Genomic DNA, 13,740 nt, shown 5'->3' with positions numbered 1-13,740 from the left:
TAATTGCCTAATTATATGTTCTAAAATGGCTGCTAAAAAAATTATAAAATATTCTCCATTTGAATTTAAAATAGAGGTCTTTTATTGTGTTGATTAAGACTTTTATTGGTTATTTAATTGTTTTTTCTATTAAAGTTTGGGAGTTGAAAAATTGAGTATTTAGTTAATTGAAAAAAAAAGAATTATCTTTTTCGTTTCAATTTATATGGCATTGATCGGATTTCAAGGATTGATCTTCATTAGTTTGATGTGCATTCGAAAATACAATCTCCAAAGTTTTTTACAAATATTTTACATATTTAGAAACTACATAAAAAGTATTATAAATTATAATAGTAAAAATTTAAAATATTTAAAAAATATATGATATAAAAAGTTATTTGACTCTCGAAATTTGAACAGTATATGTTGATTGAGACAAAGGGAATAGTAATTTTATTTTTAAGGCAAAAAAAAAAACAAGAAGAAGAAGATTCCAAACTTGGATTCAAGAAAATAACTCTATAATTTAATGATTAAAAGAATTTTATTCACTTTTTTATATTCTTAAATTAAAAGGCTTTATTGCATAAATATATATGATTCTTTGAATCTCGAAAAAAAAATAAAAAATGAATAGTTGGTGTTAATATTATTCATACTTTATCTTTAATCAAACTCAAAGGACTCTCTCATAATAATGATACAAAGAAGGAATATATTAATTCTCTTAATAAAAATAATAATGTTAATTCTCTTAATATTTGCTATTTTCTCTATTTTTCTTCCATTTTAAACCCAAAAAAAAAAAATTAAAAAAAATCTTTCCTTTCATTTCAATCCAAATAGTTACAATTACACAAGGTACAGAACATTTACAATATTCATTTTATAAATATTATTCGTGAATGAGCCAGAAATTTACAAAACAGATTCAAAAAATAAAAAACACTAGTTAAAATGTCACATCTCAAATCCTAGCATGTGACCTAAAACAAGTTTCTCATTTGTCACTCGACTATACAATCTTCTCTTATCTCAACAGAATTTATCACCGAAAAAATTGTCTTATATTTATGCCAGAAGCGGCGTTTCTACGCTTTCTCCATTTTCTTCTTGTGTTGATGGTGCTTCTGGTAGTATCCAAGCAAAATAAAATGCCATCGCCTAACACATCGCGTTTCTAGAGTTAAAAATCACAAAAAATGTTTCATAGCAAGACGATATAATGCATGTCTAACCAGAGGCGAATCCAAGAATAGTGTCAATTTGTGTACATTTACTACTTTGCGTAATCCGAGCCAAAAGCAATGGGTTCAGTTGAACACTCGCTAACTATAATACGCGGCCTTTATATTAAAATGTGTAAGAAAGGTTACCAAAGCAAAAGCTGCACAGATCAAGCTGAAACCTTTGCAGTTGAAAGGTGCATTGCTAGACAAGAACCAAGCTGCAACAATATCAAGCCAAACAAGATTCGATTGAAGAATGAAATCGAGCTAAGACAAGATCTTCGATAAGAAAGAAAGAAAGAAAGGCGCGTTTTTTTACTTACAGGTCAATGGACTCATTACAAGAGGAGCTAAAAAACTTCCAATTGCTTCTGCACCAGCAACTACTCCTTGAGTTTTGCCCTGTCACGTAAAGAACAGCAATCGACTGAACTTTTCTAATAAACGTATCTTCAAGTATGTTTCGTGGTGACTAAGAAATGTATCTTCAATAGACTTTTCTTAGTTCATACTCAACGGGACAGACATTTTGTTTCAGTAGCGTGTATCAGAGATGTTAGACCGAAAGTTGCAGTTTACTAACCTGATCAGATGAGCTTGATGCTTTAGATACAAGAGCATTAGTCTGTGATAAACAAAAATAACCAGAAAAAGGCGAGATTATCAATAAAACATCATTGCACGATGTTTTAAAATGTCGTAAACAACACATTTTTTGATGTACTACTTACAGAAGGGCGCTCTAGTATATAAACCATCCGAAATAAAGCACCAAAGTAAGGCACCTGTAACAGAATGAACGAGCTTCAAAGTCAAAATCATGTCATCTCACAATCTTTTAGCCGAAAAAGCTATTAGAGGAGTCAATACGTAACCCCATTGGAGTACTGGAAGTAGATAAATATCTAGTTCACCTAACAATATAAGGATTCATCAACGTTCTCTATTTCGTATACTTATGCAATAGTAAAGAGAACTGAACTTAAATAAAATCATCAAATTAATGCTTCCTTTGATTTTCCGATACACACTGTGTGGATACTTTGCCAGGGATAAAGAAACTTTAAGGACAGCAATTTACATAAAAGCAGGTGATAGATTCGAGATTACATACCCACGATGCCCATGCCAAGCCGTAAAGCAATGCCTGTTCATATATATAACGTAAGGATAGACGCTTTTAGCAAGCAGTTTAAGTGTAAACAAGTCATAAAATGAGTTAGTTAACTCAACTTACGTATGTGATTGATGCAAGCAAGGCGATTCTGAGTACCACTTTTTCTCCAACTAATGGGTTGACTAGAGGAAAAACCAGCATCTTGAAAGAAGTTCACGATTCACAGGCAACAAAATAATCAAATTACTAAATAGTCAGTTAAATCAGATAAGAAGGTTTCGTACTAAAACGAGGAAATGGACTTCTGTCACTCACATAAAGAGACGGAGAATCTTAAGGGTTGTTTGGTAGTGTGTATAAGAACAGTACTGAATGTAATGTATTAGTAATAACGATGAATAGAGTGTATATTAGATTCTCTAACACATCCTACCAAACGAACCTTTATGCAGGTTCCAGATATAACAGCTGCAAAGACTAGTATTTGTAAAACAGAAAACAGGTCTAGAATCTCTGTGAAGAATACCTGAGTGATAATTGAACCTACTCCCACCATCATCAGAATTTCCGAGAATTGGTTTTTGTTGAAATCAAATGCTGACTTCAGATAGTACTGTAAGATGAGGAAGATATTCCGATGAGTTCTTAGTTTCCCTTACAAAAACGTTCGAATATTCAGACTTAAGTAATTGCAATTTTAGATGAAAACACAATTTTACCATTAATACACTGCTGATACCAGACATTCCCATGTCATAGAAGAACGAAACAAGACAAATGCACTTGAGAGTTGAACTGTGGAGGAAAAACAAACGAATCATTTAGGAATATGAACGAGGACTTATTTTCCGAAACCAAGGTCTCCATATGAAAAAAGAAAAAGAAATTTCGAATCATGCTCCTATCCCAGAGAAAAGACGAAAGTACGATATGGAAGAAACTCAAATAAAACAACTGTAAGACCTGCTTGTTACCACATGTAATGCGTATCTCATTGAGCTATACCGATCCTGAACAAGTTGGTATGCCTTGCTTGACCAACGTAAATGTTGGTTAACGTCTGCAGTTAATTTAACTGTCTCGGTAAGAAAGATTAGCATGTACATTGGAGCAATGATCAAAAGTGCCACCGAAACCTGAAATATGACACTTCAATATGGAGAAATCAAAGCAACTGCAGAAAAAAGTGAAACCAAACAGACATGCCTCGAATATGTAGGATCCAGGAAGCAAACGAGCAAGAAAGTTTCCCAAAACATGCGATAAAGATAAAATTCCGTGCATCCAACCGAAAGCTGCAGCCCTGCTTCTACCATCAAGAATATCTGCCTGCATACAAAAAAAAATTGTTCATTATATATAGTTCAGACCGCATTCGAGACAGGATCTAGGATAGGAATCTTACTGCATAAGCTGCAGAAATGCAGAAAATACTTCCTTGACTCATGATATGAGAAATCATCCGCAGCACGTAATAAGCATAGACGAATCCTTTCGACTCGTCTATAGCCAATATAGCTGAAACAAAGAAAAGAGATCATTAATGGCACTACAGAAACATTTTAAAGAATCACAGAAGCATGAAGTTATACAAATTTGGTGGCTACGATACATCAAAGAGATACAAAAGAGTATATTTGTGAATTTGTTCGATGCTTGGAGAATATTTACATCACAACTAGAACTTCTCATCCTGCTAATAAAAATCGATTCAACAACTAATGCTACACAATAGCTCGGGCAATGGTCATGAAATTGAATGCAAAAGGTAATATGACGGCGAGATGTAATTGTTTCTATCTTTCGATTCCTACAAGCTTATCAAAGTAAAAGTTAAGAAGAAAGAGCATACCACTGGGAAAAATAGCAGTAGATACGATTAAAAGGAGTAGAGGTTTACGCCCGTACTCATCAGCTAGTTGACCAAGGACTGGAATGACAACCATTTTGCAAATTCCAACCACCTACAGTTGCAGAGATACGCATAAAACTTGATGAAACAGTCCAACGAAAAGAATAAAGGAGACGGATAAAGTAAGCTACATACTAATCATTCTGATTTTAACAAGTAACCAGTGTTTATGTATTTCAAAGGCCTGAACCTATATAACTTGATCACGTTCTTTGAAAGTCGTCATTTCTTTATTAAATCTTTTCGCCATTCACGTATAACTCTTAGTCAAGGAATGGTCCTATAAGAAACCGAGTCGAGCTACTATGCCAGACAAAGCTCATCAAAATATTGAAGTAAAATTGTGTATTGCAAATTAGAGAACCTTTACAAGCCATAGTGCACAATCCACTAAAGATGCACTGGCCGAATTACTCAAAACATATAACCTACTCATGACTTAACCAAATAGATGAATGAGAGCGCTGACGATACAATACAACGTAACTAAAAATGTGTTCTCTGTAACAATTTAAGCTTTTAAACGAAATGGTCACACAATCATAACTCCTCCCATAACTAATTATTCTACAAATGCAACATCCAACAAATTGTGTAAAGCATAAGAAGTGGCACATATGTTTAATTCTTAGTCACACCCCTATCAAGAAGAATTTGCAGGGCATATTGACCTATAATGAATTAAACAAAAGCACCCAAGGATGTTTGCTTGCGTTCTTCACCAGCGTTCGCCAGATGTATCACTCATCCCGCTCCCCACCGAGCGATAAGGGGTCTTCTTATGTGTTATAATCTTTACAGAAATGAATAACATATGTTGGTTGAGAATTGCTCGAGAATTCATTGATAATGACTTTGTCAGGTTCTAAGGAGGCTACTCTTCTTTTTTGTCAATCGAATCGTTTTCCCTCATTTCACTCGTCCATCCCTCTTGACGAACTAGAATAATCGATACCACAAAGATAGCCAACTCTATTATCAAAGAAAAGGGGCAACAATTTGGCACCAGATATCCGGAGGTACGAAAAGAGCAGTTGTGAAAAGCGGAAAAACCATAAAGAAAAAACAATTATAGTTCATGGAGGTTTCTACATAAAGACCCCTTGATACTAGCAAACAGATCACAATTACAGGTACCTAGCAGCACACCGATGGAATGAATGAAATACGAACAATTAACATAATATCGCTTAATAGTCAATAAAGTGATTGGGAACCACAAGGTCCAAATTTCAAATTTTAGCCAAGACAAAAGAACACCAGGTATACTTGTCCTAGCCTTGGTGAATAAAGTTAACTGTTGTTAGTGGGACGTGACAGGTATATATATATATATATTAGTCGAGATGTACACAAACTGACTATATAGAGGACAAAGAGATAAAAAAAGAAAAAAAAAAGTACCATTTGTTGAAGACCATTGATGTAAATAGCTTGAGAGCAAGTGGATTTTGAAGGACAAAGAGCATTAGTAGTAATATCAGCAATAATAGACACAGACATCTCTTCAGCAGTCCAATAAATACATAATGGTAACAGTAAATGCATAATTATTTTCAATTGCTCTCTACTTATATTACCCTCCATTTTTCTTGATTTTTTTTTCTCCACAAATCTCAATAGCTAAAAAAAATTCTTAACAAAAAAAAGTATATAGAAATTAGAACAATATATGAAGTTAGAAAAATGGAAAGATGAGATAATGACAAATTAGTTAAAGGCATGAAGCTTGACTTTTGGCATGGCAAGTTGTGAATAAAATAATACTGACTTTGTCTCAATTTACGTGATATTTTTTTGGATTTTAAGATTCAAATAATTTTTTTTTTAATTGTCAATCATTTCAAAAGAAAAAATTAAAGATTTCATGAGTCAATTTTATTATCAAACTTAAATTATTTAATTCTTGAAAAACGAAAAATGTGACGTAAATTGAGAGAGCAACTAATTTTCCTTTTTTTTATTCAACCAATAAACTAATACTCCACTATATTGGCTCAATGGTAATGACTTATTAGACCAGTTTTTTTTTTAATTAATAATGAGTTGATTTAAAGGTAATAATCCTATTTTTGGGAGAAAATGATATTTAGTTTTCCCACTTACCATTTTTGTAAAAAATAAAATTGTTTGTGTCGTGTTTTGGAGTCGTCTTTAATTTGTCCATAAAATCGGTGGTATTTTATTATTTTTATAGTTTACTTTCAAAAATCAATTTAATTAATTTCGAAGCTAAAAAATTATGTAAAAAATATTATAAGTTATAATGTTTTTTGTATCAATATGATAAAACAATACTTTATATATTTTAATTTATTTGTCTAACCTTCCTTTTAAGTCTATTTGATAAAAAATATTTTTCATTTATTTATAACTATTTACTTTTAATTTTTTCATTATTTATAATTAATAAATGGCAAAGAAAAAAACTTTCTATATCTTCAATATTTAGTTGCATGACATTGATACATTTTAATAAAGAAAACAACTTTTAAATTTTGATTTAATAAAGTAAAATATATTATTTTTATTAATTACAATTAAATAAAATAAAAAACACTATTCAAATAAACAACATTTATATATTGATTAAGCGTAAATATCATAAACTTTTACATGAAATCATACTTGTTATTTGCATAGAGTTGATAACACGTGTTCACACAAGCTAAAGAAATAAAATCAAATGAGCTGACGTAATATATAATCGTGTCGTACACTTAACTCGCGCATCGAGTTGATTCTTGGAATGGTAAAAAGCAAGTTGTTGAATTCACTAATATAATGTGCATAACCCCAATTTCATATATACAAAAGTACAAACTACAAATCAACATCTTTCATTTAGACCAAAAAAATAAAGTGATACATTGAAGAGCTACAAATTTTAATACAAGATGAATAATACACTTCTTTCTAATCTAAGATCAGACTTAGCTTCATAAGATTTACAACTCTATCGTACGTAGATCGGACTTATTATCGTTGTATAAAGGGACATCCTCGGGTGCCTATAGCATAGAGAATTTTGGTAAAATGGTCACCAACGTCTCAAAAGTATCATGTCAAAAGTGGTGCTTCGATGTTCTCTGCATTTTCATTGAAGGTCCTCTCTCGTGGTGCCTCAACTTTTAGCGCGCTAGCATAACACAGTGAAACGACCTGATAGAGTTTGTTCAAGTTAAAGCTTTAACATCAACAGGTATATGACAGATGAAGAAGTCGCGGAAAAGAAGGGAAAAAACAGCTTACCATGCATAAAGAAGCACAGAGTATACTGAATCCTTTGCAGTTGAAAGGTGCATCGCGGGATAAAAACCATGCTGGATGAACGTTATGTCAGTGATTAAACACGGTTTTGATTAAGATGCATCTAGAGTTCTTCGTGTTTAAGTGAATAGAAGATGACTTACAGGTCAATGGACTCATTACAATTGGAGATAACAAACTCGCGACTGATTGAATACCAGCAACAAAGCCCTGTGCTTTGCCCTGTAATACGAATGAGAAGACAGCACGTAATTATAAAGTAAAGTAGGCGAAAATGGGTTTCTCGTAACATATCATCTTAAGCTTACTAGCTAGCTACAACTACAAGTAAGGCAGATCTCGGACAAAAAACACTGATTTGAGTTAGTCCACGCGGAGTTTCCTAAATTAACATCTTCTTGCCGTGTCAAAGCTGAGGCAGGTCATTTTTTTTTAGCTTTTTCTTTCCAGGACTTCGACGTGTATTAGGCAGAGATGCATGAAGAATACTATGCTAAAAGACTAAAATCGCATGATTTCACTAACCTGATCTGCTGAAAGTGCTGCTTTAGATATTACAGCATAAGTCTGTCGAGAAAGTAAAAGGATACGGGATTATCAAGAAGAAAATCCGCAAGTATTAAGCTCTTCAACGTAATATGAAATCATGAATGAAGTTCGGAGAAATTACTCACAGAAGGTTTAACAAGGATGTAGATGACCCCAAAAGAAGCACTTAAATATGGCACCTGTGTTAGCAAAGACAGTCAATTAGTTAAAATGTTAAAACAGCTTTTGTTATATGCAATTAGTTACCCACACGAAAGAGTTTGGTCTATTAGTGCATTTTAAATGCGACTTTCATTCATTTCCTTTCGTGTTATTTTCTTCTTCTCTTATCAAAAGCAATTTGCTTATGTCGTAAAACGCTACTAAAGAGAAGGGAATATGCATAGATATGACCCTCACGGAACAATTAAGCATTCATTATCATCATTCTGTCATTTTTAAGAGTCGGCATTCTGTTTTAAGTAATTAGTAACGTACCCAAGGTGCCCATGCTAATCCATAGAGCATTGCCTGCAAAACAGAAGTGCGGTATGAGGTTATTTTTCCTTCAGAATAAGCGTCTGCTTCCGTACAAAAATTGATCAAGGGAACTTACATAGGCTATTGATGAAAGCAAGGCCAGACAAAGTATCACTTTCTCCCCAAAAAGAGGATTGATAAGAGGAAGCACCACAATCTGGAAAAATGTAAGTAAAACAAAATAGAAATTACACTACTATATTTACATATGTACCGTCACCCCCGAACGCACCCAGAACACACACTCACATGCAGATATGAGATAGTCTATTAAAGATATATAGCCAGAATGGCTTCAATATCGCTGTCCAACGAACTCGAGGCTCAAAATTCTGTATACCTGTGAGACTATGGAACCTACTCCCACCATCATCAAAATTTCTGAGAACTGATTCTTGTTGAAGCCAAAAGCCGATTTCAAATAGTACTGCATAATTAAGAATAACAAATATAAGTCTCCAATCAATGTAGACAAAGTCGGAATTCACACTGTTATTCCTTGAAAAGGTAACAAGAACTCATCATTGTACTAATATTTTGGTGATTCTGAAGGACGGAACAAATATGGGAGGAACGTTGTTTGATTCAAAGGAGCAGGTGACATACCAGCAAAACACCGCTGATCCCGGACATTCCCAACTCGTAGAAGAAAGATACAAGAGAAATGCACTTCAGTGTTGGACTGCGGAGAACAATAAAATGTCGTTTAGAAAATACACGCAAGTTATTCTGAATCTATCTTTATGTGCTCCAAATCAACATGTGCTAGTAGAATCTGAAATGTAATGAACGGCACGTGCAAAATTACCTGCTAGTGACCAGATTTGCAGCATATCTCATTGAGTTATATCGTTCCTGGACAATCTTAAGTGTATTGCTCTTTAGCGTCGAACTTCGGTTCACCTCTGTTTTTGGTGCTACAGTCTCCTCTAGAAACAGCGTCATATAAACAGGAACAAAGATCAAGAGACCTATTGAAACCTGAAGGAGGCAAGTTCATTAGGATGGACGCGATAAGTAAGAATAATAGAAACATGGTTCACAAAATTGGTCTAGCTATAACACCAACATGCCTGGAAAATGTAGCCCACGGGAAGAAAACGTGCGAGGACATTCCCGAGAACATGGGATGCAGAAAAAAGGCCTGTAATCCAACTAAACACTGCAGCTCTACTACTCACGTCAACTACATCTGCCTGAAAACCAACAGAAAATCCGCAGTTAGATTCTTGATAAATAACGCAGGCTTAATGTTGTCAGCAAATTACAAAATGGAAGTCCTACCGCATAAGCAACAGAGATACAGAAAATGCTCCCTTGACTTATGATATAGGAAATCGTCCGCAAGACATAATAAGCATAGACCATTTCCCTTGACTTATTGATGGTGAGTAAACCTGGAAGGTTAGAAAAGAGAGACAGCGAGAATGAGCATTAATAAACATGATAAGAATTATCCATACATAGGACAACAACAACAAGAAACCCAGTGTAATCCCACAAGTGGAGTCTGGGGAGGGTAGAGCGCAGGTAGGCCTAGAGAGGCTGTTTCCAGAAGACCCTCAGCTGAACAAGCAGTGATATAGAGGTCTTTACATAGAAGAAATCCATATAAATGCACTTTAAAGTCAAGTCAAAATGCTAATGTCAGACGTGCCCCAGTAAGCATAATCACCTAAATCAGGAAAAGATTAGTAACCTATAGAACATGGGATAGTTGACTAGTTGGCCCTGATGATCAAGTTCAGTTCTCTTGAAGTTTAAGTACATTAGAAATTCTCTCTGTAATTTAGAAACATATTTTTCTTTGTCAAATTTACCACACCACTCAATCTTGTCGAGAAACAATTAGAATGAATAGAGAATACAGAAAAAGTTTATGCCACACCATCAAGTGGGAAGCACACTTCAGATAGAAATTACCAAAATGTTTACTGATGATTGTAGCATTACGTACCGAAAGGAATAATTGTTGTAGATACAGTGAGAATAAGAAGTGGTTTACGCCCATACTCATCTGCAAGCTGACCTAGGATAGGAAGGACTATCATCTTGAATATTCCAACGATCTGCGTGTAGAAAACATTCATTAATGCTATAGAACAGCAAAAAAGCCATAGGATGGGTGCTGCACTTTCTGTAAAAGAATTTTGCACACTGCTGGTTACACAAAACAAATTGAATTGACGTGACCCCACCCCACCCCCCACCCCCACACACACACACTTCACCGTCCTAAGCAGACATGAGAAAGCCTTGACGAGAAAATGCTAAAGGCAGCACGGGTAAATCTATTTAAACACTAATCAAGAATCACAATAATGTTCTTCTACTTAAACACTGACAAAAAGAAAAAGAAGATGTAACTGAATAGTTCAATGCTGAACAAAATCATTACCACCATCCCGACAAGATACGTTATAGTTTCATACAACTAATATTAGTATCTACTTCAACGAAAAGTCCACTAAGGAAACAAGTGCCTTTCCTCTACATAACAAGCTCCTTACTCAGTCCAGGGGCAAGATTTCCTTTTTTTTTTCAAATGTTCAATCACTGTCCTATTTCCAAATCCAAATAACGGAATCAATAAGCACTCAAACAGAACGAAACAATTAAATTAGGTGACCATCACATCTAAAAGCTCAGTTTTTAAAGGAGAATAGACCTTAAATACTTTCAATTATATGAGTATATCTTAACACGCGCCTCATGGTCTGATTCTATTTCATGGGCCAAACACATAAATTTTCTTCCTTTTTTTTTTTCTTATGGAAATGAGATTTCAACCAGGACCTGTTCTGCTACCATATTAAATTCTGTGACCGAATTGTCTAAAAGTTTATGGAGAGAACACCTTAATTACTGAATTATATTATGTCTCAACACGCGCCTCATGGGATTGATTCTTTTTCATGGTTCAAACACGTGGAGATATTCTTTTTTGTGTGTGTGACCATCTAAAGCTCAACAATATCAAGATTCCTCAAAGAAAAGAATATGCAGACAGTAAAGGGTGACTTGGTATGCGGGATGTGATAAGCAAGGATATTCATGAAATTATTTTATTCCGCCATTCTATATGGAACAGTAACCCCATCATATCACTACAGATGGAATAAAATAATCTCAAAATTAGCTAGTACCTCAAACAAAAATAAAACTAATCTCAAATTTTATATCGAGATTATTATCCTTTTACCACGAAACAAAACAACCCCTTATAGGTAAAAGAGAATAAGATTACATACTGTTTGTTGAACACCATTGATGTAAATAGCTTCAGAACAAGTGGTTTTGCCTGGACAAAGAGCACCAGTAGTAACATCAACAAGCACAGAAACAGTCATCTCTTCAGCAATCCAATGAACACATAATGGTAACAACAAATGCAATAAAGGTTTCAACTTTTTCATACCCTCAAACCCCATCTCTCTTTTTTCTTGTTTTTTTTCCTCCTCCCTCAATCTCAACACTTCAAGAAACAACACATCAAAATAAAAAATTAGGAATAACTAATTTCTGTTATATAAAGACAACAACTTTATGACTTTTTTTATAGATTTAAACCAAAGGGTATCTAAAGATTTGATTTTTATTAATGTATAACATGACATACCCACACTAGTCATCAAGATTTGCTTTTTATTGCTTTAAAGAGTTGTACATTGTGCTTTTGAGAGTAGTACTTCTTGAAAAATAAAAACTCACCTACCCCAACTAGGGTGGGGTGGGGTGGGGTGGGTTGGTGGGGGTTAGGGGGGTGGTTTGCACGTGTAGACACTAGTGAATCGTGTGTTCTACTGAGGTTTTGTGTCCAATGTGGCTATTTTTTAAATAAATTATTGTGCTAAAAAGTGAATTGGATCATGAAATGTAAGAAAATGACAAAAGTTGGAAAGTGATTGCTGTGTGTTTGATTGATTGTGGCATGCACTAGCCTTGTTCTTGTATATCACTTTTCATTTTTTATTTTATTTTTTTGAAATTTTAAATATGTGTGTGTATTTTTTAAATAAATTTAAATGTGCTTAGTATGATATAAAAAAAACTTATTTTACAAAAAGTTAGTTAGTATTTGGTCAGTATGGGTGATCCCCATTGCTAATGTTAATTTGTCTAATATTATTATATTAATTCATAATTTTTTAATAATAATAATAATAAAAAAATGAAAAAATGAATAGTGTCTTGTGCGATGAAAAAGATTTTCTCGAAAAAAAAATTTTTTAGAAAATAATTTCTTATATTTTGAATATTCAGTATCTACATAATTATATTATTTTTTAAAAAATTATAATCTAAATAAATATTATTAAGAAGATGCGTGTATCACCGTATGATAGAGACAACACAAGAAAGTTGTGGAATTTGTTTTTTTATTTTTACTTTTTATTGGAAAATTAAATGGTTTAAATTTTCATTCATAAAAGAAAAAATATTTCTTTTCTCTTTTTGAAAAGAGAAAAATGGCATGACAAACTTTTTTTTTGTGGGAGTATTGTTTGAAAAGTGAATTTAAATAATTGAGCCATAATTATATTGTATGTGCTTTTTTTTTAATTGGATGAGTACAAAAAAATTACTTTTCTATTATAACAAATTAAAATAAACTTACTATCAATTTTCATATTACTCTAATTAATAAATAATATATGAGTAAAATAATTTAAAATTTCAAAATATAATTAGTAAATAGATTCCTAATTAGTAAGTTTTTTAGTAGAATAATCAAATTGACATGGACCAAATAAAATAACAGAAAGTATCCTTTGAGCTTAGAATTTTACAGTCTATTTGTAAATAAAGTCATCAAACTAAAAAATATCAAAAAAAATCATATGAAACTAATTTAATAATATCATATTATTTATATTTATATCATACATATCCACTTACCTTTCCACAACATTTAATGGTTAGATAAGTCCAATTGGTTGAAGGTTTGCCAAATATTCTTTAATTTAATATTCTTGATGACAAATTGATCATGAATAGAAAGATGGAAACCCTAATTAAATATGCATCTATTTCAGATTGTGACTACTTAAATATCAGCTCATCACTAAATTATTTTATGTCTTATCTCATATTTGAACTCTTTTTTTTTTTATGATTTTAAATATTGTTTAGGGGAATAAAATCACAAAATTCATCATTAA

At 32.9% G+C, this 13,740-nt stretch overlaps 2 protein-coding genes across 3 annotated transcripts; both read right to left on the bottom strand.

The window, feature by feature from the left end:
* Positions 1 to 791: 791 nt before the first annotated feature.
* Positions 792 to 5,868, bottom strand: LOC107004119 (hippocampus abundant transcript-like protein 1). Of its 2 annotated transcripts, none has more exons than XM_015202353.2 (14): positions 5,645 to 5,868; positions 4,181 to 4,292; positions 3,734 to 3,846; positions 3,535 to 3,657; positions 3,292 to 3,464; positions 3,048 to 3,123; positions 2,855 to 2,941; positions 2,449 to 2,529; positions 2,326 to 2,358; positions 1,943 to 1,996; positions 1,795 to 1,836; positions 1,535 to 1,613; positions 1,359 to 1,429; positions 792 to 1,146 (listed from the first exon to the last, which is right to left on the bottom strand). In XM_015202353.2, exons 1-14 carry the CDS (start codon positions 5,825 to 5,827, stop codon positions 1,054 to 1,056), a joined length of 1,320 nt encoding a protein of 439 aa, XP_015057839.1. In that variant the 5' UTR covers positions 5,828 to 5,868; the 3' UTR covers positions 792 to 1,053. The 2 variants fall into 2 exon arrangements, with proteins under 2 accessions (XP_015057839.1, XP_027768644.1); XM_027912843.1 differs by lacking the exon at positions 5,645 to 5,868 and adding an exon at positions 4,912 to 5,503.
* A 1,144-nt stretch (positions 5,869 to 7,012) lies between these two features.
* LOC107005044 (hippocampus abundant transcript-like protein 1) lies at positions 7,013 to 12,195 on the bottom strand. The gene is made up of 14 exons (XM_015203508.1): positions 11,830 to 12,195; positions 10,536 to 10,647; positions 9,863 to 9,975; positions 9,652 to 9,774; positions 9,387 to 9,559; positions 9,185 to 9,260; positions 8,919 to 9,005; positions 8,655 to 8,735; positions 8,537 to 8,569; positions 8,185 to 8,238; positions 8,036 to 8,077; positions 7,654 to 7,732; positions 7,493 to 7,563; positions 7,013 to 7,402 (listed from the first exon to the last, which is right to left on the bottom strand). The coding sequence occupies exons 1-14, from the start codon at positions 12,007 to 12,009 to the stop codon at positions 7,301 to 7,303; spliced, it is 1,326 nt and encodes a 441-aa protein (XP_015058994.1). The 5' UTR covers positions 12,010 to 12,195; the 3' UTR covers positions 7,013 to 7,300.
* Positions 12,196 to 13,740: the final 1,545 nt, after the last annotated feature.

This window comes from Solanum pennellii, chromosome 11 (assembly GCF_001406875.1).
Source record: "Solanum pennellii chromosome 11, SPENNV200".
In the NCBI taxonomy this organism is placed as follows: Eukaryota; Viridiplantae; Streptophyta; class Magnoliopsida; order Solanales; family Solanaceae; genus Solanum; species Solanum pennellii.
Note: the sequence above shows the minus strand (reverse complement) of the source record. Positions and strands in the feature narration are given on the sequence as shown.

Coding starts and splice junctions, on each gene's coding strand:
- LOC107004119 (XM_015202353.2), bottom strand. CDS start 5,827: ATGGAGGGTAATATAAGTAGAGAGCAATTGAAAATAATTATGCATTTA. Junction 2,530..2,854: donor TAGGTTCAATTATCACTCAG/GTATTCTTCACA, acceptor ACTTCTTTCAAG/ATGCTGGTTTTTCCTCTAGT. Junction 1,837..1,942: donor ATATACTAGAGCGCCCTTCT/GTAAGTAGTACA, acceptor TGTTTATCACAG/ACTAATGCTCTTGTATCTAA.
- LOC107005044 (XM_015203508.1), bottom strand. CDS start 12,009: ATGGGGTTTGAGGGTATGAAAAAGTTGAAACCTTTATTGCATTTGTTG. Junction 9,560..9,651: donor CCGTGGGCTACATTTTCCAG/GCATGTTGGTGT, acceptor TGCCTCCTTCAG/GTTTCAATAGGTCTCTTGAT. Junction 8,736..8,918: donor TAGGTTCCATAGTCTCACAG/GTATACAGAATT, acceptor ACATTTTTCCAG/ATTGTGGTGCTTCCTCTTAT.